Source organism: Hippocampus zosterae, chromosome 6 (genome assembly GCF_025434085.1).
Source record: "Hippocampus zosterae strain Florida chromosome 6, ASM2543408v3, whole genome shotgun sequence".
Classification (NCBI taxonomy): Eukaryota; Metazoa; Chordata; class Actinopteri; order Syngnathiformes; family Syngnathidae; genus Hippocampus; species Hippocampus zosterae.
The window spans coordinates 24,862,187-24,887,181 of record NC_067456.1 but is presented as its reverse complement, the minus strand read 5'-3'; the positions used below and the strand labels follow the sequence as shown (position 1 = coordinate 24,887,181).

The 24,995-nt window shown below is 43.0% G+C and overlaps 1 protein-coding gene and 1 long non-coding RNA gene across 9 annotated transcripts in view; both read right to left on the bottom strand.

Moving 5' to 3' along the window:
• Positions 1 to 3,207: 3,207 nt before the first annotated feature.
• The window catches only part of noxa1 (NADPH oxidase activator 1), a 40,833-nt gene continuing 19,045 nt past the window's right edge, over positions 3,208 to 24,995 (bottom strand). Inside the window, exons 5-18 of one of the 8 annotated variants that reach the window (XR_007962728.1) lie at positions 24,850 to 24,966; positions 23,078 to 23,185; positions 22,049 to 22,108; positions 21,914 to 21,951; positions 20,149 to 20,287; positions 19,994 to 20,062; positions 18,964 to 19,051; positions 18,328 to 18,437; positions 16,569 to 16,729; positions 16,331 to 16,439; positions 6,895 to 7,018; positions 5,540 to 5,797; positions 5,368 to 5,421; positions 3,208 to 3,664 (exon numbers count right to left, since the gene is read on the bottom strand). Coding sequence is in view for 3 of the 8 variants with exons in the window: in XM_052068252.1 (XP_051924212.1) it covers positions 5,685 to 5,797; positions 6,895 to 7,018; positions 16,331 to 16,439; positions 16,569 to 16,729; positions 18,328 to 18,437; positions 18,964 to 19,051; positions 19,994 to 20,062; positions 20,149 to 20,287; positions 21,914 to 21,951; positions 22,049 to 22,108; positions 23,078 to 23,185; positions 24,850 to 24,966 (1,236 nt within the window). In the remaining 5 variants the exon portion in view is untranslated. Of the gene's footprint in view, positions 5,798 to 6,894; positions 7,019 to 16,330; positions 16,440 to 16,568; positions 16,730 to 18,327; positions 18,438 to 18,963; positions 19,052 to 19,993; positions 20,063 to 20,148; positions 20,288 to 21,913; positions 21,952 to 22,048; positions 22,109 to 23,077; positions 23,186 to 24,849; positions 24,967 to 24,995 lie in introns of all 8 variants that reach the window. The other 7 variants (XR_007962730.1, XR_007962727.1, XR_007962726.1 and 4 more) reach the window with 7 other exon arrangements.
• On the bottom strand, positions 21,034 to 21,907 carry LOC127602324 (uncharacterized). The gene is made up of 2 exons (XR_007962747.1): positions 21,649 to 21,907; positions 21,034 to 21,162 (listed from the first exon to the last, which is right to left on the bottom strand). It is a non-coding gene; the product is annotated as an uncharacterized LOC127602324 (long non-coding RNA).

Here is a 24,995-nt window from a genome sequence, read left to right as displayed (position 1 = left end):
CGGCATCATTTTTGTATGTGCTTTTTTAAAATTCTCTTTATTCATATTTTATAGTCAAACAAAACAAGTAAACTTCGACCCCAGTGAGAAGCACCACTTATCAGTTGAGTCTAGAAGGAATCATCATTCATTCATAGTAGCTGCAATGTTTTAAAATTCTTGCACGAGCATCCTCCGACGGATGCTGATGAAATAATTTACTTGAACAGCTAAAACTACGATGGCCAGGAAAATATAGCAAAACTGCAAGCACACAGTGCAGTTGTTGTTGGTCTTCTGTCAGCCTTGAATATGTCTTCATCCACCAGGACCATTTCTCTTCTTCACTTCTTTCTTTCCTCACATGATAAAAAACTCAAAGGTCAAAGTTTGCATCTACACAAAAATAAATCTCTTAAAGGTCATGTGTGAAGTAAACTTGCCCAAACATCTTTTGAGTCATACTTAGGGCTAAAGGTATTTCAAAACATCTTTCGTGAGGTTTTTTTGAACACAACTCACCCGGCATAGACCCAGAGCAATGTTGTGAACAATTAAATGTTTTTTTGTTTGTTTGTTTGTTTTTTCGGAAATCTCTGACCTGTGATGTCATTTACGGCCAGTCGACCATTGTAATGCATTGTTGATTGTCCTGTTAACTCAGGTTGGTCTCAGGTTGGTCTGTTGGTCGGTGCACAATTAAGGTTTGATTGCATTCATTTCGTTTGGACTTGTAATGATAGGTATTTCAACACCAGGTGACGCGGTTACTTCAAGTTGCAGAGCACAGGGAGGGAGGGGAAGACGAAGAAAGAGGGAGAGAGTAATGACCATGGAAGGGAAAGTGATATGTATCTGATTAAACAAAGCGGGTAACAAAGTACGAAACATTCAGGAGACGCCTGGAGTCGGAAAGACTCAAATCTACGAGACTTGAACAACAGGGGGCTCAGTACACATCCTTGAGGAGAACCGGTGCCGAGTGTGATGGTGGAGGAGAATGTTACATTATTACTGGCATACAAAGACATTGTGCTGTCTTCTTTATTGTCTATTTCTAACTTTTGGCCTGGCCCTCCACAATATTTTCTGCTTCTCATTTGCCCCCCCCCCCCCCCCGGAAAATAATTGCCCACCCCTGAGGTGTGCCCAGCAGCAAATGTCCCGAGGGGCAAGCAGGCTCCCCACTGATGGCGCCTGAGTAGGCAGCCTTCGGCAAGTGCTCTTCAAGAGCCTTGCTTTTTTGTTCTTTTTTGTTCTTTTTTGCTGTTTTTGTCTTTTGTTTTGTCACATGTTGTTTGTTGTTTCATTGTGTGGACCTGATATGGACTGTTTTCAGCGCTTTTTGGCCACGACATTCGTCAAAGGAGCAGTATCTGTGCTTGGTGGTTGCGCCTTCTCGGCAGCACGCCTGTACCAGCACAGATTTTGATTGGGAGGAATGTCGGCGCCATTGACTGTCGGTGCTGGATAGACCTGGGGCGCTTGTGTTTTTTGCGCCAGTAATGGGCAGCATTTTTCACAACCCCGATTTGTTCAGTGGCTATGTCAGCGCTGTTGGACAGTTGGCGTTGGTGCGGCTGGATGGATGGCCGCTGAAGTTGAGGATGAGGAGAGAGGAGCGTTGGCGAAGAGCGCCGATGCGTATTTGGAACCGTGAGTTGCCGCTTGGAATTGAAATGGATTTCCATGGGACAGGAGAAGTGAACCAATCTCTTTTTTCGTCAATGGATGCTACAGCTTCTTGTTGACTTTGAAACTTAGCTTGTAGCCGACGTGTGCACATTTTGAGCATGACGTCTCTGATCCACTGGTTAAAGGACACTTTGATTCTCTCCTCTTTCATCTCAAACCGCTTCAAACAACAAAGCGTGTGACGGAAAAGTGGTTAGGACTGCACGACTGTCCGTGTTTTATGTTATGTGTTGTGTTTATTATTTTACTTTATGTTAACTGTTTTGTAAAGCGCTTTGTTACAGCTGCCGCTGTTGTGAAAGCGCTATATAAATCAGCATGTATTGTATTGTATTGTATAGAAAATCTTGTCGATTGCATCAACACCAGCCAACCAATTCCATGGTTTGTTTTTTAGGATGAAAAATACGGCGGAGGCTTGAAGACAACACAAGGACAGCACACAGACCGAGTGGCGAGCAAGGGGGGCTGGGCGTCAGGAGGGGGAGCAGAGCAAAAAAGCGTCCGCCTTTGTCGAGAGCCAAGCAGAGCCAAGAAGTTATGCATTTTGATTGGAATACGTGCCATAGCACTCTTTGTTTTTCATGTTAACATTATCTATCATTGCCTGATACATTAACTTTATAACTATGACAAAGTTTTGTTTACATACCTGATATGAAGTGATCGGAACACACACGAAGTTGGTCGTAATTTTTCACATCAGAACGGTTGAACGGGTTGATACCAGCAAGCCACTGTCGTCTACGTCGCTCACTTTTCTTTTCTGCCGCCTCTCCTTGCCTTTCGTAACCCTAGGAATGCGATAACTCTTTTTGTCCCTCCCACCTCAGTTGTGACAGTTGACACATGTCAGCGGCATGTTCTTGGATGAATGAACATTCACAATAGACTTCATGTTTGGCTTGTTTATAACAGCCCTCCAATATGGCTGCCGGTAGTGCATTGTGGGTAATTGCGAAAAGGACGGAGCCCTCTATAATGTCTAGACCCCGAATATAAGACGACTCCCACTTTTTCAGTCTTATTTCAATGCAAAAAACACCATCTTATATTCGGGCCAATAGGGTAATATACTTGTGAATAATTATCATTTGTGCCAGAAAAAACATGTAAGGACAAGGACGTTCAATCAACATCTTTGTGAGAAGATGTGGTAAACCTCACTCAAAAATTAATAAATGCACATTGACTACAGTACATTTCAGTTTAAGGTAGCTCAGAGTCTAGCTACAACATAATCAGACTCTGGATATGTCTACAAGACTTACCAAATTATGAGACATGTTTTGCGTGACTTTTCCAATTATCAAGTGGGTTGGTGGGGCGATGAGAGGTGGCTCGCCCAGGACGCAAGTCAAGCCAGGACTACCTCTGTCATATTCCCATGCGGTGAGGTTTTTGGCCTGTGTGGTACTTCTTCCCTGGTGTCTGATATAAAAATATGAAGCCAAAATACAAGATTGGCCTGTCTTTCAAGTTTTACCTTCATTAAAAAGTGTTAAGGACAAAATTGAATTTGGCAGTACGGTATTTGTTTTCAATGCTTTTAATTATGTTTCAGTTGATTCCATACTGTTCAACAAAGTGATAGGAAGAAAAACAAAACAAATCTTAATCTTAAATTGTTCTTAGGAATCAACATCATTATATGATGCTCACATTTAGGCCCCTGATAGTTCTGTGCATGCGTGAGTTACTCTAATGATTACCTTTCTACATTTGTCATTTTAATTCCACTTACAACAGCACATGGGAACGTTCCTTCAACTTTCCTGTTATTGTCTAACAAAACTATGACAACTCTTCAGAAACAATGTCAATCATTTTTATATACAGCACCTACTGTAGCATAAACATCCATGACAACAAACACACGTACAAGGCCTCGCCCAAAATGTCCATGCATCCGTCCATCCGTCCATCATCCGAGCTGCTTTTCCTCACGGGTGTGCTGGAGCCAATCGTAACTGTCTTTGCGTAGAATCCACTTTTGACAAAATCACATCCAACACGATTTGTTTAATCACTTAAATGTTGCAAATACATTAATTGCCATACTAAAGGACAAATAGAGCATGTAAGTACATTATTTAATGTTAAACTAATAAGTTAAAACAACAGTCACAACCCGATTTGTTGTGCAGAAACGTGACGTGAGTAAATCTAAGGCTGTTACAGAAATCACAAATGTGTGTGTTATGTTTCTCTTTCGACTTCCACTTTATAGTAACATATTTTATTTTTATGGATATTGGGATATTTTGGAGAAGTCAGAAATCTAATTTAAAATCAAATGCACTTCATGTATCGCATTGCCAGTGACGAATGTTCGAAATTAAACTTCTTGATGAGCTGTGAAACTACCAAATGTTCAAATGAACTGTAGACAAGAGAAAACCCTTGCTTGACCATTGAAGAAAATGTTGAAAACAAATTGTCTGTGGATGAAAAAAAAATCTATTTCAAGTGAGGAGGTTTCACAGGTTTCTACAATAACTTGAAAACTTACTGACATGGAACAGCCTCCAAAGATGACAATTAAAACCAATGCCAAATTAATATTAATATCAACAAAATACTTAATACTCCATGCCTTTGGCTAATTGGTTTTCTGCTCACTCTCTGTGGAGAAAGGGACCAATTTATTGATGGAACCCCAGAGAAAAAGTCAAAATGATCAAACCTATCCAGAGCACAGGGAAGAAAATAAGAGGATGGAAATGACAGAAAGAGAGATCAAGTTGTTACTCTTTTAAATTTGTCCATCCATCCATCCATCCACCCATCCATCCATCCATCCATTTATTTTCAAAACTACTCACATGACTTATTTATTGGGAACGAAACCATCGGAAAATGAAGAAAATGTGCCATTATATATTTTAATTTTTTGGGGATATTTAAAAAAATTAAGGGCGATATTAAAAATGTGTCTTCTTTTTGAAGCGTATGTAAATGGCCAATGGAGGGGAGCGCCACATATGTAAAATCTCACCTCGGCCGCCACATTTTCTGACCTACAGAATATTGAATTGGTTTTAGTATGTTTCATAAATTGGCTTCATAAGTTGAAGTGAGACCCTCCTCTTCCTCTTACTTTTCTGTCTGTGGCTCTCGGTAAAAACATTTTAGGTGTAGCTGCTGATTGTCAGCCAATTGAGTCGACATGCCACTGGCTCAGATAATGAAAAGTCTACACCGGGGGTGTCAAACTCATTTTTATCGTGGGCCACATTTTAGCTACCGTTTCCCTTGGAGGGCTGTTATGACTGAAATCAAATAAAAGGACTCAATCATAATGGTTTTGTCAACTATTGTTTAAGTTGATGTAATGAGGGGTTTGGTTCCAAGAAAATGCTTACAATATGTCTCTTATTTATTACATATGAGAATTTTTAAATTTTTGGTTGAGACTTTAGCAAGCATTATGGAAGTTGACATGTTTGATTTTCTTTCACGCGCCACATAAAATGATGTGGTGGGCCAGGTCTGGCCCCCAGGCCTTGAGTTTGAAACCTGTGGTCTACACAATACTGTTCAAAGGCCTTTAAAATGTGATTTTTTAATTTTTTATTTTTATGAGTAATGAATGCCCTTTCGGTTAAGAGTAACAATGGGGGAGCTCATTCACATGTGAGATTTGAGTATTTGACTTGTTAACATGGTTCGGGAGTAACGGAATAAATGTACCGGCGTCATATCACCCATTGGCCAGCTTGCTTCCCTCTTCTACGGCGTCTCACTCTGCTAAGAAAAAATTGGCAAGGTCCGCAGGAGTAGTAATCTTTCAGAGCCCTTCATGAGTGTAAGAGTGCAGTTTTGTGTGTGATTAACATACAAAAACAGAAGGAGCAGAACTCACTTAAGGACCCCCGTACACAGCGCCATGTTGTCAACGCCATCAAGTAAAACAAAAGATAAAAGGTGTTGTTTAACAATTTTCATGGTTGACGTGAAGGTTGTATTGAAACAGATCTGACCTCAGAGAAAGTATTGTTCATTATGGTTCAGTTTGAAAACTCAGACAACGGCATCACGTTTTCATTTTCCCTCATGGCAAAGCTGCTGGGGAAGATGCCGATATTCCCTGCGCAGTGTCCCTCCAGCCACTCCTCGTTCACTGTAAAGAACAAAGAAACATACAAACTTAAGATGATGCAGCGATACACTCCAGGGACAAAAGTATTATGGCAGGATCTTTTTAAGAACCAATCAAGTAGTTGACTTCACCCCATGGTTTCCCCTGTGGCAAAAATAGGGGTTACTTGGAAGCCCTGGTGGACTGCATGGCTGGCACTTACTTTTCATCCGTGGAGTCTCACATGATAAGCAGGTGGACAGACCTTCAACTTGTTTGCAAGGTACAAAAGAAGGAAAGTAAAAGAGAGGGAAAAGGAAGGTAGCAGAGCAGGAAAAAACGTTTGGTAGAGTTCTCATGGCTTGGCGGTTTTCGGAGCTCTGTCAGGGCCACACCGGGTGGCTTTTGTGGCCTTCAGATAAGGAGCTGGGCCATCTTATGCTTCAGCTTGTGTTCTGAGCTGCTGGATTGTTGTGGCGAACCTGCCATGTGGCGGTTTCATGGACCACAAACCCCGAAACCAAGAGAATTGGAAGTCTCACCGCTTGTGGTTGAAGTGGAATGTTTGCAGTCTGTGGAGACTGAAAAAACAAAACAAAAAAAAGGGAAAAAAGGCAAAGGAAAAACAAAAATAAAATTTGCCAGGAAGTAAGAAGTCTCCAGTTGCATTTTTTTTTATTTTAAGAGAGAGACTTTCAAGAGAAATTTGTTTCTAAAAGCGAGAGTTTCAGGAAAGTGTGTTTTCAGAGAGCAATTTCCAGTCCAGAAGTTCAAGAGAACGTCAAGAGAGAGACTCCAAGAGAGCACCAAGAGAGTGAGGAGATAAAAGTGGAGCCCTTTCATTTATTCAGACAGGCAGATGTGCGAAATAGCCACCTCTCAGTTCAAGTTTCATGTGAGACTCAATCACGGGCGTGCTGGCCAACAGGAATTTGGGAATTTTGGTCGCTCTATTTAAGGAACCACGTGACGGCTTCCCCCCGACCCCCATTGGCGATTAACTTTCATAGTGTGATGTCATCATGAGATTTTGGGGGGGGGGGTCAATTCCTGAAGGTTACTTACAATGTCGACACAAAGTACAATGTCCTGATGTCAAAATACTTTTGTCCATGAAATGTTGACCTGCTGTATCGTACCTTCACCCAGGATGTCAATAGTATCCCCTTCGCTGAACTCCAAATCCTCTGGGCCTTGAGCAGAATAATCATATAGCGCCACCATCTGGTAAAGGATGGTGTGGTTGTTCAGAGAATCTTCTGCCTGAATAAGAAGAGTGCAAATACGGTTAAGATTCATACTCTCTCCATTTCATTTAGCTGTTGTCTGTTTTTTGAAAAATTTGGAAGGTGACCAGCGTTATCTCAACTCACTTAGAAGGCATCACTGAGTGTGGGTTTTTAGTTTTTTTTTGCCACATTTAAGGCCCATACATAGTATGAAAAAACATAGACATTTATTCTCACTCCAAGGCTGGAAGATCAGTTTTTTTTTTCTTGCAACTTTGTTTTGGAAGTCTTTTTGCACACATGACATGTCGGCGGGAGACAAGACATGAACATGACAGAACAACTCAGGACACTACATAGTCTGTAGACAAGGGGTCCCAAAACTACGGCCCGCGGGCACATTTGACCCGGCCCTCTAACCCTCCTGTTGTCCTCGGGTCAAAATGACCCGTCACTGTTAAAAAACCCCTAAATTATATTTTTTTCACTTGAAATGTTATGACTTTTCCTAGATTGTCCCCATTTCCATGGAAGCTGTACAAAAACAAAGTACAAACAACAAACAACAACATATACATCCATCCATCCATCCATCCATCCATCCATCCATCCATCATCTACCGCTTATCCGGGGCCGGGTCGCGGGGGCAACAGCTTTAGCAGGGAAGCCCAGACTTCCCTCTCCCTAGCTACTTCTTCCAGCTCTCCCCGGGGGATCCCGAGGCGTTCCCAGGCCAGCTGGGTGACATAGTCTCTCCAGCGTGTCCTGGGTCTTCCTCTGGGTCTCCTCCCGGTGGGACATGACCGGAACACCTCACCGGGGAGGCGCTCAGGAGGCATCCGAATCAGATGCCCAAGCCACCTCATCTGGCTCCTCTCGATGTGGAGGAGAAGCGGCTCGACTCTGAGCCCCTCCCGGATGACTGAGCTTCTCACCTTATCTCTAAGGGAGAGCCCGGACACCCTGCGAAGAAAACTCATTTCAGCCGCTTGTATCCGGGATCTCGTTCTTTCGGTCACGACCCATAGCTCGTGACCATAGGTGAGGGTTGGGACGTAGATCGACCGGTAAATTGAGAGCTTCGCCTTTTGGCTCAGCTCCTTCTTCACCACGACAGACCGATACAACGTCCGCATCACAGCAGACGCTGCACCGATCCGTCTGTCGATCTCCCGCTCCCTCCTACCCCCACTCGTGAACAAGACCCCAAGATACTTGAACTCCTCCACTTGGGGTAAGATCTCCTCCCCGACCCGGAGGGGGCACTCCACCCTTTTCCGACTGAGGACCATGGTTTCAGATTTGGAGGTGCTGATTTTCATCCCAACCGCTTCACACTCGGCTGCGAAACGCTCCAGTGAGAGTTGGAGAGCCCCACAACATCCAGAGCCTTGAGGAACTCCAGGCGGATCTCATCCACCCCTGGGGCCTTGCCACCGAGGAGCTTTTTAACCACATCGGTGACTTCATATACATACAATGATAAACAAATGCTGCAAAAATTTAAATACCGTATTTTCACGACTATAAGGCGCCATTAAAAGTCTTAAATTTTCTCCAAAATGGACAGGACGCCTTATGGTGCGGAGCGTCCTTTATATGCGCTGAGTTCCAAAATCTGACTGACAGCCGACACGCTGTTTATATAGAGAAAAGGCGGAAGTGACTGTGGCCAGGCATGCGGGAAAGAAGTCGGCCAATCAGGGAAGGGTGGGCGTGTATATATACATATATGGAGAGGGAGAGAGAGAGAGAGAGAGAGAGAGAGAGAGAGGACAGGCAAGCTAGTCCGCCAATGGTGAAGGGTGGGCGTGTAAGTGGACGCCTCAAGCCAGTACCAACACTTGTATAGAGTGTGGCAATGTGCATTGTTGCAAAACAACTCCGGTTTTGGTTTCTAAGAACCCCTGAAAATAAATTCGACAAAAAGACACGCCTACGAAGCTCAGTTCAAACTTAAAGCCACCGGTTATGCTTTTGGCATGCGTGCCCATCTCACAGCAGCGGTGAAAAAACAAGTCAACCAAATGAACTCTGAGCTTGCCATTATTCCCGGAGGCTTGACTAAAGAACTCCAACCGCTGGACATTGGCATCAACCGGCCGTTCAAAGTAAAGTTGCAAACGGCATGGGAACAATGGATGATCGGTGGCAAACACAACTTTACAAAGAGTGAGAGGCAGCGCTTGGCGAGTTACGCCACAATACGCAACAACGAGAGGGAACGCAGCGTTTTTGATGGATTACGGTACTTGCACAATTGTTCAATTCTTTCTACACACACACGCGCTGCCACCATGTTTCGCTCTGTTCTTTACTTTCAAATGTGGGAAAGCTTCACACGAGAGAAATGTTGACTTTGCTGTTGCTACTCCTTCTTTCCGCTCGGCAATGCGTAGCAACTCACAATAGCATGTGATGCATTCAATGACAACTGAGATGTGCAGTCCTCTGCTTCTGATACAGAGGATGAGGACTTTGATGGATTTCTGGGTGATGATTGATCGAAAAACGTGAGAACATTGTACGATGGCTAAATAAAATACACCCGAACTCAGTTCTGCTTTCGTTGCCTTTTTAAAAACGTGTTTTTATCTTATCTGTATGTCTTGGCATGCTACCGTATGCTTCAAGCTAACGTGTTAGAGTGCGCGCATGCATGCCGTATGTTTAAGCTGGCGTATGTTTTACCACTGTAAAACTGCGGCCATTCGTACGGTGCGTCCTGTGTATGTGTAAAATACAGAAATGTCACCCATTAATGAGGCTGCGGCCATTAGTACGATGCGTCGAATAGTCGTGAAAATACGGTAATTCTGGAGCAGGCCTGAGGATTTCGGAAATTCAATTCCGCTTTTCGGTTCCGTAGGATTACCTAATGGGAAACCACGATAACAAATGTTGGATTCCGTAAACGTTCATCATGGGAACCCATTTTTCTATTTTGACTGATATTGATAATCAAGAATTCCGAAACTCAAAAGTATAATGTTTCAAATGTCAGCGTTTGAAAATGATGCATTAACAACGACATCAGCAGCTGTGTACTCCGGGTTTATTCCAAAAAATAAAACAAAAACTGGTGTACTCATGTGGCATCATCAGAGTATTTTTGCAGTCTCACACTGCAAAGTTTAATTGACTGGTAATCATTAATACAGGTAAGTATTGATGTGGCTTGACATCCTCGACCCAAGACGATGCATGTGTAATCTACGATCAATTTGAAGAAAGAATTGAACACACGTCTTCATGAGTTCTACCAACAGTTAACAATTAGCATTACTACACCTTTGTGACGAATGTTTTATTCATAAAGTAACGATGCTACAACCAGTAAATTATAGAATAACCAATACTGTTTCATAATATTTTTTACAGCAAATAGCCTACAAATCTAATGACCAATTTGCCTTGTAAACGTGCCTCGCGTCGTATTTCGCTCTCGCGTTCTGTGTATACGTCACAAGTGAGTTTAGTGATACGCCCTTTGGACTATTCATACGAAAAATCAGACAAGCATTCCCATTTCTTAAATATCGTAATTAGTAGACGATGGTGAGTATTTCTCGCCGCCATCTCGAACTTTCATCCGCGCGATTCCTCAGTTTGCGGACTAAAATAACAACCCGCATGCGCACATAACGTCATCTGTTGTGTCCCCCCAACACTGAAAACGAAACAAAACGAAAGTCAAGTCAAGTCAAGTCAACAGTATTTATGGAGCACTTTCAAACAGCCATCGCTGCATACAAAGTACTGTACATGGAGCGATTTAACATACCCAATAAACAGTAAGACGAATCGGTAATAAAGGCGGTAGAAAGCACCAAGCAGTAAAATCTAAGTCATGCTGAGTCGAACGCCAAAGAATACAAGTGAGTTTTGAGGAGGGCTTTAAAGATGGGCAGCGAGGAGGCTTGACGAATGTTCAGTGGGAGGTAATTAGAAGAAACACACTCAAACACCACACCACATCACAACACAGATACAGGCGCAGTCAAGTCGCGTGGATCACACAGTCAATTCAAGTGCGGTGACTTTTATAATCAAACTATTTTTCGGTAACATGAAAATGATGCCACGGAAACGACACGCTACCGGTAACGATTGTTACTGTGAAATCCTCAGGCTTGTCGTAGTTTTTTTTGTTTGTTTTGACTGAGAAATTTCCTCGCGTCCCAAAAACGCACATTGTTCGGAACTGTGCGTCCCATGGGAAAATTATGCGTCTAGGATGCGGGGCGCAGAGGTAACGAGATGGCTGAATCTCTAACCATTCTCTGAGTAAGACTATTATTACCACTACCACTAATACTAAATTAATTAATACCTTCAACTTCACAATAATAATGATACATAATTAAATCAACCACGATTTTCAACTATGTATTATCAATATTCATTATTCCAAACATGAGAAAGCATTCAGCAAACATAACTGGAATCGAGCTAAAGGACTCCAAATCCCAACGGCCAAACCCAGAAGTGAAGTGCCGACATTATTGACTCCAGCTGTAACGCAAATTACTTGGTTCAAACAAACATTCTAGTGCGACCGCACAAACGTGACGACTGTGCAAAAATAACTCAATAAAAGACACCACTGTTACAGAAAGGCTTTACACGCTATTTAAACTGACGTTCGCGAATGCAACAAACCGTGGTTGTGCAAATTGTTCCCCGTCAGTGGCAGACCCGCCCCTCTTAAAGCGCCAGAGTTAATCCATCAATATGGGTTTCCTTGGATGGAATTTATTTGATTCCTTCGTGATTTTTGCGGTCCTTATACAAGGGATTCGAGGCTTTAATCCCTCATTGTGTCCGAGGACCGTCAATCCGAGGCCAAGGCCAAGGACTTGATTCCAAGGCCGAGGACCAAGACCGCCCCTCGGTCCTCGAGGCCAAGGACCGGCTCGAGGAACACATCTCTGGGGTGTGTGTGTGTGTGTGTGTGTGTTAGTGCGCTCTGCTTAAGCGCGAAGGCTCACGTGGGGAAATTTTATATATATATAAAATATAAAAATCTGCCAGTGATCAGATACCCTGCAGGAATAATAAGGTGGCCAAAGGAAGAGATTCAGACCACGGACGTTAAGACCCGAAAGCTCCTAACCATGCATGGAGGGTTCCATCCCAAATCCAGCACCCTGAGACTGTACGCAAGCCGAAAGGAAGGAGACCGGGGACTAGTGAGTGTGAGAGCCACTGTCCAGGATGAAACATCCAAGCTCCATGAATACATCAAAGAGAAGGCTTGAGAAGGCATACTCAGCGAATGTCTCAGACAATGGGGAACAGAAGATGAGGCGCTGGAAGAGGGGCCGTCATGGGAGGACAAGCCCCTACACGGGATGTACCACCGGACCATAACTGAAGTGGCCGATCTCAAGAAGTACTATCAGTGGCTCGAGAGGGCTGGCCTGAAGGACAGCACAGAGGCACTCATCCTGGCTGCTCAGGAGCAGTCCCAAATGATGGAAACATCAGGAAGAAGGAACTTGAGAAACTTGAGAAATACCAAGGGCTCCGAGAGGATCTGGAGAGAGCCTGGAAGGTAAAGGTGACAGTCGTGCCTGTGGTGGTCGGAGCACTCGGGGCAGTGACCCCCAAACTGGATGACTGGTTGCAACATCGGACATCTCAGTCCAGAAATGTGCAGTGCTGGGAACACCAAGGATACTGCGCAGAACCCTCAAGCTTCCTGGCCTCTGGTAGATGACCCGAGCTGAATGAGGGACGGACACCACCCGAGGGGGGGTGAGACGAGGAATTTATATATATATATATATATATATAAATTCCTCGCAAAAAAAAAAAAAATGAGCACATCACACCATCCAGTGTGGGTCCTTGGGCAAGATCCTTCACGCTAATGCCTACCTCATACAATGATGAGAGACAATAAAACGAATGACATGCCGGCTCAGACGTCGCCCGGCCAAACAAGGTCTGCGTCAGGTGCTGGGGAACCAGAGCACCTTGATGAAAAATGGGCTACTGGAACAAAGCGGAGATGGGCGAGAGGCGATAACATGGCTCTGTTGGAATGCTACTACTCAAGCAACCCTAGTCAGAGGGGTTACATGCAGAGAATGTGGGCTAAATGGTTACTTTGAAACCCACAGTCACGGTTGACCACGAAACAACTAGTAGCTCAGTGTTCCAACATCCACAAACGGCAACTGCTGTCACAACTTGAGATTGATGAGGTACAACGCAGGTTCCATGGCGAAGGGCCCCAGGCTGTCAGATCAGAGGAGGAGGTCATACAAGAGATTGGGAGGCAAGCCCCAATGAATGCAGATGATGAGATTGGGTGGCCAGCCCCAATGAATGAAATGCTGAGCGAGGCAGCAACTGACCTGAAAGCTAAGATCATGGCGAGAATGAAAGCTGGGCAACCTAGAAACCGATTACAACGGCTATGTGAAGTACCATCTGAAAGTCTCATAGAAAGTGTGAATGCAGCACTGAGGGCGATCCCTACCGTAACGATCACAGAAACCAATGAGCTGATATACGCTTCAGCATCAGTGATCCTGGAGACTCTGCGCTATAAGAGCAACCATGGAAGCCATGAGATACGTTACCCACCATGGAAAAGACGGTTGGAGGCTAAGATCAAGGCGGCCCGGAAAGATGTGAGTCAATTGACGGAGGCCCAGAGAGGTGTGATGAAAAGGCCGATACCCGAGAGGTACATCCAGATGACCATACCTGAAGCACTCGAAACTGCCAAACAAAGGCTCCAAGCCTTGTCCAGTCGCCTAAAGCGGTACACGAAAGAGAATGAGGCCAGACGAATAAACAGGCTGTTCGCAACACAACCTGCGAAAGTGTACGCTCAGTGGCAGGGTCCTAACAACAGAGCTGACCCACCAAGACTGGAAACTGAAAGGTACTGGAAAGGCATATGGGAGAAGGAGGTTGCACATAACAGCAGTGCACAATGGCTGGTGACCCTGAGAGAGGAGCACAGCAACCTCCCTGAACAGAACCCAGTTACCATAACAGTGGCAGACATACAGGAAAGAGTCTCAGATATGAAGAACTGGACAGCACCAGGCCCGGACATGGTCCACACCTACTGGCTAAAGAAACTCACAGCACTCCATGAGCGCCTAGCAGTACAAATGAACCAGCTGCTGAGGGATGGGACTCACCCAGAATGGCTAACCGAAGGGCGAACGATCCTGATCATGAAGGATCCCTCGAAGGGTGCAGCCCCATCCAACTATCGGCCAATAACCTGTCTCTCCACAACATGGAAGCTCATGTCAGGCATCATTGCGGCTAAGATAAGTGGACACATGGATCAATACATGAGCGAAGCACAGAAGGGCATTGGTAGAGATACTAGAGGAGCCAAACATCAACTCCTGGTTGACAGAACAGTCGCACAAGACTGCAGGTCCCGACGTACCAACCTGTGCACAGCTTGGATTGATTACAAGAAAGCCTATGACTCGATGCCACATACATGGATCACTGAATGCTTGGAGTTGTATAAGGTGAACAGGACCCTAAGAGCCTTCGTTGCGAACTCGATGAGGATGTGGAAAACCACACTTGAAGCCAATGGCAAGCCACTTACCCAAGTGTCCATCAAATGTGGCATATACCAAGGTGATGCACTCTCCCCACTGCTGTTCTGCATAGGACTGAACCCCCTAAGCCAAGTAATCACCAAGACAGGCTATGGATACCGCCTCAGAAATGGAGCTACAATCAGTCACCTCCTCTACATGGATGACATAAAGCTGTATGCTAAGAGCGAAAGGGACATAGATTCCCTGATCCACACAACCAGGATCTACAGCAGCGACATCGGGATGTCATTCGGGCTTGAGAAATGTAGTCGGATGGTGACTCAGAGAGGAAAGGTAGTCCGCACTGAAGGGGTCTCACTCCCTGAAGGAACAATAGCAGACATTGAGGACAGCTACAAGTACCTTGGTATACCACAAGCCAATGGCAACCTCGAACTGGCAACAAGGAAAGCGGCTACGGCCAAATACCTCCAGCGAGTGAGGCAAGTCCTAAGAAGCCAGCTCAATGGCAAGAATAAGACCCGGGCAATAAACAGCTATGCCCTGCCAGTGATCAGATACCCTGCAGGAATAATAAGGTGGCCAAAGGAAGAGATTCAGACCACGGACATTAAGACCCGAAAACTCCTAACCATGCATGGAGGGTTCCATCCCAAATCCAGCACCCTGAGACTGTACGCAAGCCGAAAGGAAGGAGGCCGAGGACTAGTGAGTGTGAGAGCAACTGTCCAGGATGAAACATCCAAGCTCCATGAATACATCAAGGAGAAGGCTCCAACGGATGACGTACTCAGAGAATGTCTCAGACAATGGGGAACAGAAGATGAGGCGCTGGAGGAGGGACCATCATGGGAGGACAAGCCCCTACACGGGATGTACCACCGGACCATAACTGAAGTGGCTGATCTCAAGAAGTCCTATCAGTGGCTAGAGAGGGCTGGCCTGAAGGACAGCACAGAGGCACTCATCCTGGCTGCTCAGGAACAGGCCTTGAGCACCAGAGCCATCGAGGCCCAGATATACCACACCAGACAAGACCCAAGGTGTAGGTTGTGCAAAGAGGCACCTGAGACGATCCAACACATAACTGCAGGGTGTAAGATGCTGGCAGGGAAAGCCTACATGGAACGCCATAACCAGGTGGCTGGCATAGTCTACCGAAACATCTGTGCGGAGTATGGACTGGAAACCCCAAGGTCAAAATGGGAAACACCTCCGAAGGTGGTGGAGAATGACAGAGCGAAGATCCTGTGGGACTTCCAGATCCAGACTGACAAGATGGTAAGGGCGAACCAACCAGATATCGTGATCATAGATAAAGGGCAGAGGAAAGCCGTTGTAGTGGATGTAGCGGTCCCAAGTGATGGAAACATCAGGAAGAAGGAACATGAGAAACTCGAGAAATACCAAGGGCTCAGAGAGGTGCTGGAGAGAGCCTGGAAGGTAAAGGTGACAGTCGTGCCTGTGGTGGTCGGAGCACTCGGGGCAGTGACCCCCAAACTGGATGAGTGGTTGCAACAGATCCCGGGAAAAACATCGGACATCTCAGTCCAGAAATGTGCAGTGCTGGGAACAGCAAGGATACTGCGCAGAACCCTCAAGCTTCCTGGCCTCTGGTAGAGGACCCGAGCTGAATGAGGGACGGACACCACCCGAGGGGTGAGATGAGGATTTTTTTTTTTATATATATCAATTGGTCGCTACTTTGCGGATTTTCGTTTATCGCGGGTGGTTTTGGTCCCCATTAACTGCGATAAACAAGGGATTACTGTAGTTGAATCGAAATCCCCACCTGGCACCACACTGTCGTTCTGCCGGCCTCTGAGACATCTTGTATGGTCCTCCCTGCCTCAAATTCCCATTCAAGAGGTACCAGTACCCTTGAACCGTGCTTCCTCTGTCTAATGAGAGAAAGAGCAGACTTCAAGGGATTGCGCGTGTCCTTGTGATGCTTATTTTGCTGACTGATTTTGTTGGACTTTTTTTCTCAAAAGACACAGACAGTTCAAGGGAACAAACATGAGAGTTACCTGAGGCGCAGAGATGATGCTGGTTGATCCAGTTGCTGTGCAATTTCTTCCTTCAGTTTATGGTACGATGTATTTGAAGGGACTAACAGTGTCACGGTGTACATGTAATGAACTTTTACGACCACAGAGTCTGTTTCTGCTTCTTGGACCGAGGTGACATCCTGTGGAAAAAAAATGAAAAAAGTCCTTAAAAACAGAAAACACATTATCCACAAAAGTAGACTATGAATACTGTCAGAAATTCTCTGTCGTATTTATTTCACACTTCTGCAATTTCCGTGCCAAAATATTGATTTTAGTTTTGGCTCGAACAAAAGAGCAAGTCTAAAATGTTTTGTACCATTGTTTTATGAATCTGTGAGAGGTTATTTTGTTTGTTTGTTGGTTTAATCACTCAGTCGTTGCAAATGTTAGGCAACTCAATTAAATAATGACAAGGGTTTATGATCATGACTTTATAAAACACACACACACACACACACACACACACACACACACACACACACACACACACACACACACACACAAGCACATAAAACTAGATTGAAAAGTCAAGAAGTGAAGCTTTTCAGTTTTGAATGAAGCGGATTTAAAAATGCTTGGCATTTACTACTCAGAAAGGGCTGCCATTTATTTTTAATACCTACATTGTCCAAACGTATAGTACAATTTACTAGGCCAATTGGTCGGGCGTTCAAGTTTAATTGTTATGACAATTTAAGACATGACAAGATGAGTTGACATGATAAGTTATGACAATCCATCTCCATCCATGTGTAGGAGACTGGACTGTTTCTGAATTCTTTATGTAATTTATTCCTTTGTTGTGTGTACACAACCCCCCCATAGAATTTATTTTGTGATTTCCTCGCTTGATTTTCTGTTTTGGTGCATTACATTTATGCTTTTCTTAGTGTCTTTGAAGTATTCGTTCATTTACGTTTTTTCGGTAGCGGTTTTTGAACGCCTCACGAGCGGAACAAGAAGAGAAGGCACGGAGACGGAGAAGGACGTTCCAGTGTTTGTTGAGACTGTGAAAAGCATTAATAAAGTATACGTTTTAACAACCAACACCACAGCTCTCCTTTTTCGGAGCTGCAACACATGAATTATTTTTTTTAGACCGCCGGTCATGTGAGTGCTGGAGCCGAGCTCAACTCACCTCAAAGCGGAAGACAGAATCCACCCTGGACTGGTTTTGAACTCAGGTCATTTTCTTGATTCGTGAGAGTCATTATATGTGACCAAAAAAAACAAGCCTCCAAAAAATCACCACACATTATTGCTCTACTCCTCTGCCGTATTGTGTCTCCCAGAGCTCAGTTGAGGATTTATGGCAGACCTCAGGTGCGTGAGGAATTAAACTTTTGTCCAAACATTGTTTTTAGCTTGTTACTGTTAATTTTAGTTTGATATGAGCTGCCGATCATAGGAATGAAAAAGTTAGATGTTTTTACTTTGAATAAGGTTACTTTACTTACACAAAACATGCTGATATAAATTTTCATATTAGATTAAAAAATCTTAGAATATATTTTTGTTTTGTTTTCTTGCTTTTTGCAGTGTAATGGAAATACAAGAAGCGAGGCTGGCTGTTAACTTATTTGATTACTGCATTGTCATGATTATGGTCAATAACTTTGAGAACACATGCTACCAACATTCAAACATTCTCAATTTCTGGAGACCTACAGCCCTGATTAATTTAACCTTTACTGAGTCAGGTTCGGCAAATGAGAACAGATTGTCCTGAGCATACCTGACCGCTGGCTGAACTGGCTGCGTAATTGGGAGGCTCTGGGAGTGGCAGTTTAGTATAGGCGGCGGTTGAGTAGGACGGCGGTGGTGTGTCTGAAGAAAGTTGTCCTCCTGCAAAATGCAATGTACAGCAAGAGTGGGAAGGAACACGACGGGAATCTGCTCAGAGCAGGGTACATGACATTCAAATTCACAATAACACCAATGAACTGAAGGTAATTTCATGGAGGCTTGTATATTTATAAACATGACGCTGTCCCAGCTTTTCTGGAACGTGTCGCAGCCATAAATTCCTAAATTAACCTTGATTTACGGTACTAAAAACTATAAAGTTGATCAGTTTGAATGTATCTGATCTTTGTAGTGTGTTCAATTCAATATGGGTTGAAAATGATTCGTAAATCATTGTATTGTTTTTATTCATGTTTAACACAATGTCCCAACTTCACAGTAACTGGGTTTGAAATTTTGAGACCTATTATTGCGTAGGTCTCAAAACTCATTACTCATTGGTGCAAAAGAGTGAAAACAAACACAAATAACCCAAACACAAAAACAAAAAATCATTCAGCCCTAATCATGACAGTAAAACAATAACATAATAGAAGGTCTAGCACAAAATGAAATTCATTTTTACCCCAAGATGGAGTTTCTGAACGAGACCTGTTCTGTGGACGAGAGGGCGGGTTGAGACCTGGAGGGAGAGGAATCCCAGTAGCAAATGTCTGAAAGACAAATAACATGAAGCAAGTGAATTATTTTTCTTTCATCTGACAAAAAAACAACAACTCAATGATGGTGTATTTGTCCAACTAAGACCTATTTCTACAAATGAAGTGACTTGTGATCCATGATGACGTCGATGCAATTGCTGTGGAATGCAGGAAGCAACCAGGTGCCCGTCTGAATCTTGAATCAATCATATACAACAGCCATTGTGGCAATTTTGTTTTGTGACTTTCTATGACTTGTGACTGCAGTGTTTTGGTACCACTTCCAGACACAACAATTTTCGTTATCCTGTATAACAGGGGTCGCCAACGTGGTACCTATGGGCACCATGTAGCCCGTCAGGTCCACACTAATAGCCCGCCAGTGCTAGGATTGTAATTTGCTTGTAGAAATTATGATTTAAAAATGCATACACTGACAGGATTGTGAGACATCGTTAAGATGATCAGAGCCTGAAAATAAAAATCATAAAAATAACACATTCTAATATTAGTAATTGTAATTTGTAGAGATGTTGTTTCCGACGTGTATCAATTTGGTAACCCTTCACACAGTCAGTACACATGAAGTAGCTCTCACTCTCAAAAAGGTTGGTGACCCCTGCTGTATACAGTAGTGCATTTTTATTTGCCACTCAGTTTCAGCCTCTGTTAATTTGCTATAATTAGAGGTGTCGGTGAGTGTGCTATTCAGTTCTCTTTAGCAGGGCACTTGAATGTCTTATAGTAATCCCAATTTTAAGATGGAACAAAAAGTTTAGAAAAAAAAAGAATGTTTGTTAATGGAAGCGAGAACCTATCCAAAGTCATTAGGGACCACAAATTACTTTATTGATCTCTGGAATTGAAATGCTCACCTGAATACAACACTGTGGAACCTCTTAAAGTACGACAGTCACAAAAATCTGTCTATTATTACAGAACAAAAGTATTTACACTTTCAGTTTTCCCTTTGGTCATCTTGACATTTACTGGCTTCAGCAGAGACATTGGCACAAGTCCTCTCTGAAAACAAAAAAATTAAATCAGTAAGTGAAAGACTTGAGCACTTCTACTTTTATATTGTACTATTTTTGTCTTTTTCCTCTTACCTGTCCATCATATATGACAGTTGCCATCCCATCCTTGTCCTGATCTTCAAATAAAAATACCTTGGAACCACCGGGCACTGTCAAATGGCCTGGACCTCGAGCCATGTAAGGGACTGACATGCACATGTAGCGAGACTCCCTGTCAAGTAGTGACATTATGTTGTCTTCAAGAAACATTTGACTTAAACAGACACTAATTTTTCAAAACTGCTGACATTTCGTCTTCCAAATTATACATGTTCATACAGGGGCTGGAGGACCATCGGAATATTTAAGAAAAACACACACACACACACACATGCAAACTCCACATAGGAAATCTGTAACCGGAATCGAACCCTGAACCTCTACACTGTGAGGCTGACGCGCTAATGAGTCAACACCCGGCCACCCGCCCATACATACTAGAAACATATTAACAACAAAAATACAGTACTCCCTCCCCCTGCTGAAAAATATTTGATTCTTCCCATTCAGTGAGAGTGAGTCCCCACAGTATATGAAGCTAAACGTTTTTTTAAATTTGTGATGAACCATCTATAATTAACCTTTGATATGAAGTAGATATAAATGTGTGTCACCATCTGAGTCACACAGATCCTCATGTCTTCAAAATTTGCTTTCCCCTGAGCCAAGGTTGAGATTATATGGCTGTTGCACTCATGGGGGATTTGGGTGTATCATCTTTTTACATGTGTTTTACATGTGTTTTATTTATTTGTTTATTTTATTGTATTTTATTTTTCACAAATGGCAGTTGCTTCCACTGCCCCTTTTGTCTAGGCTATGGCTCTGTGGTCTCCCACCTCCTTGTGTAGATGAGCTTTTTTACGAGAAGCATATGGCCGTTGACCTGAAATTTTTAAGGGCGCAAGAAGAAGACGATTTTGTGGTGCACATTGTAAATCGACGTTCGTTTTTTTTCTCCAAAATCTTCTAATTTACTGGCCACACAGGCGAGAGTGGATGACAGATTTACTTCCACTGTCTCAATTTTTAAGAGCAACGTGGCACCTTTTAGGGGAATCTACCCATGCCTGTCACGTCCCGTGGTTGCCAGCAGAGGGCGGGCTTTCTGCCCGCCGTTTACACACCTGTCACCCATTAGGGAGTAATTGCTCAGCCTTTATTTGGACGCTCTGGCAGTCTACTCACTGCCGGAGAATTCCACGCCGTGCCAAAATTTCTCTCGCCCAATTCCTACTTGCATTTATTCATTGCCTCTTAGCCTTGTGGCTGTTATTACGCGTCGTTGTTCCTCTTGCGAGTGAAACTTATATTCATTGTTCTAATCTGACCCTCCTTGCCATCTTTTTCCGCAAGCGTTTTCAGTTCTCCTTTTATTTTATCCCTGGTCCCTATTTTGACCAGCGCTTTTTGTGTTCGTTATTAAAGACTTCTTTTTGTTATCTGACAAAATCTCTTTTTGTGTCTGGTATTTCGGGGATCCACTTCCTTATTTTGTTGTGCACGGAGCGATCATTCTATCGCTTCGGGCACAACGTGACACTACCTCTGTGTTTTTGCCGGCTGTGCCAATACAGAGGACAGGATGAAGATGATTTAAAATAACTACATATTGTTTTTCCATTACACTTTGTGAAGAAGTAGATGGAAGAAAAGCTTGTGGGTTTGCATCAAGCATGACACTTCTATCCTATGTGAGTGCAAGTGAGAGAATATCAATACATCTCAAATTCATACGCCACTGTGCCCAACACAAAGGTATGTCCCAAAAGCTCTGTCAATAAAACATAGTACTCACTGAGCACCATCCACCTTGGGCTGATAATAACCAGGTTTCTGTGGAGAGGACATGACAACAGGCAGGAGTGAGAGTGGATGATATTGGAAAAAAAATAAAAATGACAAAAAATGTAATGAGTAACTCCATTCTTACCTGTAACCTGAGAGGTTCAAATCCACCAAAATCATCATTGGGAATCATGGAAGAAATCACCTTTAGGTAGCAAGCAAAATAAACGACAGTGTTTACATACTGCAATATTTTTCATTTTTATTCTGTTCAGGCACTCCCAGCTGTGTGTGTGTATGTCTATCTATCTATCTATCTATCTATCTATCTATCTATCTATCTATCTATCTATCTATCTATCTATCTATCTATCTATCTATCTATCTATCTATCTATCTATCTATCTATCTATCTATCTATCTATCTATCTATCTATCTATCTATCTCTATCTATCTATATATATATATATATATATATATATATATACATTACACATTTTTTCAGACCGTAATGAGTACTCTTGAGTAGTTACCGATACAAAATATCGAAACCACTAGCAGTTTTGTTAGATAAAATGTATATGAAACCAATGACGTAATTTTCATGAATATGAACAAGATAATGAATGTATCCCAATGTAGCATTTTTACTTAAAAATTGCATGAAATGAATGGCAATTTTCTAAGATCTTTTTTCAATGTGTTCATAAAATAATATTTACAATTACAGTTGTATAGAAGAATGAATTGAATGAATATTACTTACTCTGGTTAAAATCAATCAATTTAGCTCCTAGGATCATTGGAACTCACAAAAGCCTCCACAATGATGCGCTGTTGACCCAAGGGAAGCCCAAAGTCTCTCTGATACAATACTTTTGCTCCCAAACATATTTTATTTTGCTACAATAACACTTGTAATGTAACATTCTTAGTGTCGTATCTAATCCAAATGTAAATAATTCAGGTGGACATACAAGCATATATGTTAATCTCTTGCCTCAAATTCATGTTTTGAAGTCAACCCCAGATGTTTTAAGTATGAAGCAAAAAGAGAGCAACTGACCAAAAATGTTCCAAAATATTTGAAAGGGAGTGTATGCAAAACTAAGAAAGGCATCAAATACAGTACTTTTTGCTCTTTTGAGTGGTGAATTCAATTTCTCTTCATACCTTTGCTTTTCCTAAGAAGTCTCTCTGCTTGAGCTGTTCCACATCTTTTTTCCTGGGACGAAACACCACATCCTCGGGTACCATTAGAGGCGCGAGGATTTCCTTTCTCTGTGTCAAAAAAAAATAAACATCCTTTCTTCACTTTGTTTTTTTAGTTCGGGAATAACTAATATTTGGATGAAAGAATAGCAGAGCAATAGTAGTAGCATGTAAGATGGAGTAGCAATAGCAGCAGCAATCGGAGTGGCATATATTTATTTGTTTTTGCTACGGCTGCAAAAACGAAACAAAAAAGGGAAAGCAACACATGTGCGGTTCTGTGCAGACATCACGTTGTGAGATTCTTTGAATAATGATAGCAGACTCCGCTTAAACGAAAAGGCCTGTCCATCAAAAAAAAACAACAACAACAACAACAACAAAAAAACCCCAAAAAGCCCACCATCAAAAGTAAAATCGAGCAACCAAGAAAGAAATAATCCTTAACACGGGATTGGACAATGTTACACAGTAACTATACTACCGGTAAGTTAAGAAAAAAAATATCTTGTAACTGGTTCCGACTATTATGGTAGATGACAGTATTTTGAATTTTAGATTTTACTTGAAAATGGGGATATAAGTGTGCATGTTGAATAAAAAAAAAAATTATATTTGTTTTCTATGATAAATTTACTACTCTAGTTTATTCCATGAACTGGTGTGAATTAAAAAGAGCAGCGCATGTGACAGGGCCAGCAAAATAGGCACATCGTGGGGGTCAGAGACTCTCGAGGTGCCGGGGGGACACTCCACATCGAAACCCAATTAGGCGAACCACTCCCAGATTGATGAATATGATTAATTTCAACAAGAGGTTCCCAAAATAAACATACTAAGACAGGAACAACATATTTCCGTACATATAATAATCATGGTAGAATAATCATCAAGGAATCCATCCATCCATTTTCTGATCTGCTTTATCCTCACAAGAGTCATAGGGCATGCTGGAGCCTATCCCAGCCGTCTTCGGGCAGTAGGCCGGGGACACCCTGAACCGATTGCCAGCCACTCATAGGGCACACAGACGAACAACAATCCTCACTTACATTCACACCTCGGGAAAATTTAGAGTGTTTCATTAACCTGCCATGCATTTTTTTGGAACGTGCGAGTTAACCGGAGTACCTGGAGAAAACCCACGCAGGCACAGGGAGAATATGCAAACTCCACACAGGATTGCCAGAGCCCAGAATCAAATCCATGAGCTCTGCACAGTGAGGCAGAAATGCTAAATTGCCAACCACTGTGACACCTCGGTTGTTAAATCCATCCATCCATTTTTAAAATCGGTTTATCCTCACAAGGGTCGCGGATGTGCTGGGGCCCTCCCCCAGCTGACTTTGGGGAGTAGGTGAGGTACACCTTGAACTGGTTGTCAGCCAATCACAGAGCACACAGAGACAAACAACCATTCACACTCACACTCATACTATAATCTACAATTTAGAATGGTTCATTAACCTGCCGTGCATGCTTTTGTAATGTGGGAGGAAAATTTTAGTGTCAAGGCAATACACCATGAAGTATCACATAGATCAAGATTATGTTTCTGGTGTCATCACGCATGGTGCAGTAGCTGATTCCTATTGATCTGAATTTTCTTTTGCTGGTTTGTTGACCACTTTGGCGTGGTTCCTAGCTGAACTACTAGATATTTGTAGCACTGCAAGTTTTTGGTTCTCAGGTTAAGTTCGCTGCGTATTCACATGAAAATGAATGACACTCACCAGGACGCTACCCAAAGCCATCTCTAAATTCCCTCCTTGACTTTGTGACATGAGAATATCTCTGGCTTGTTCCCACTGGTCCATTCGGCAGTACACAGCTGCTGCATTATGTAACACCTAGGAGAGATTTCATGATTAGGCTAGTG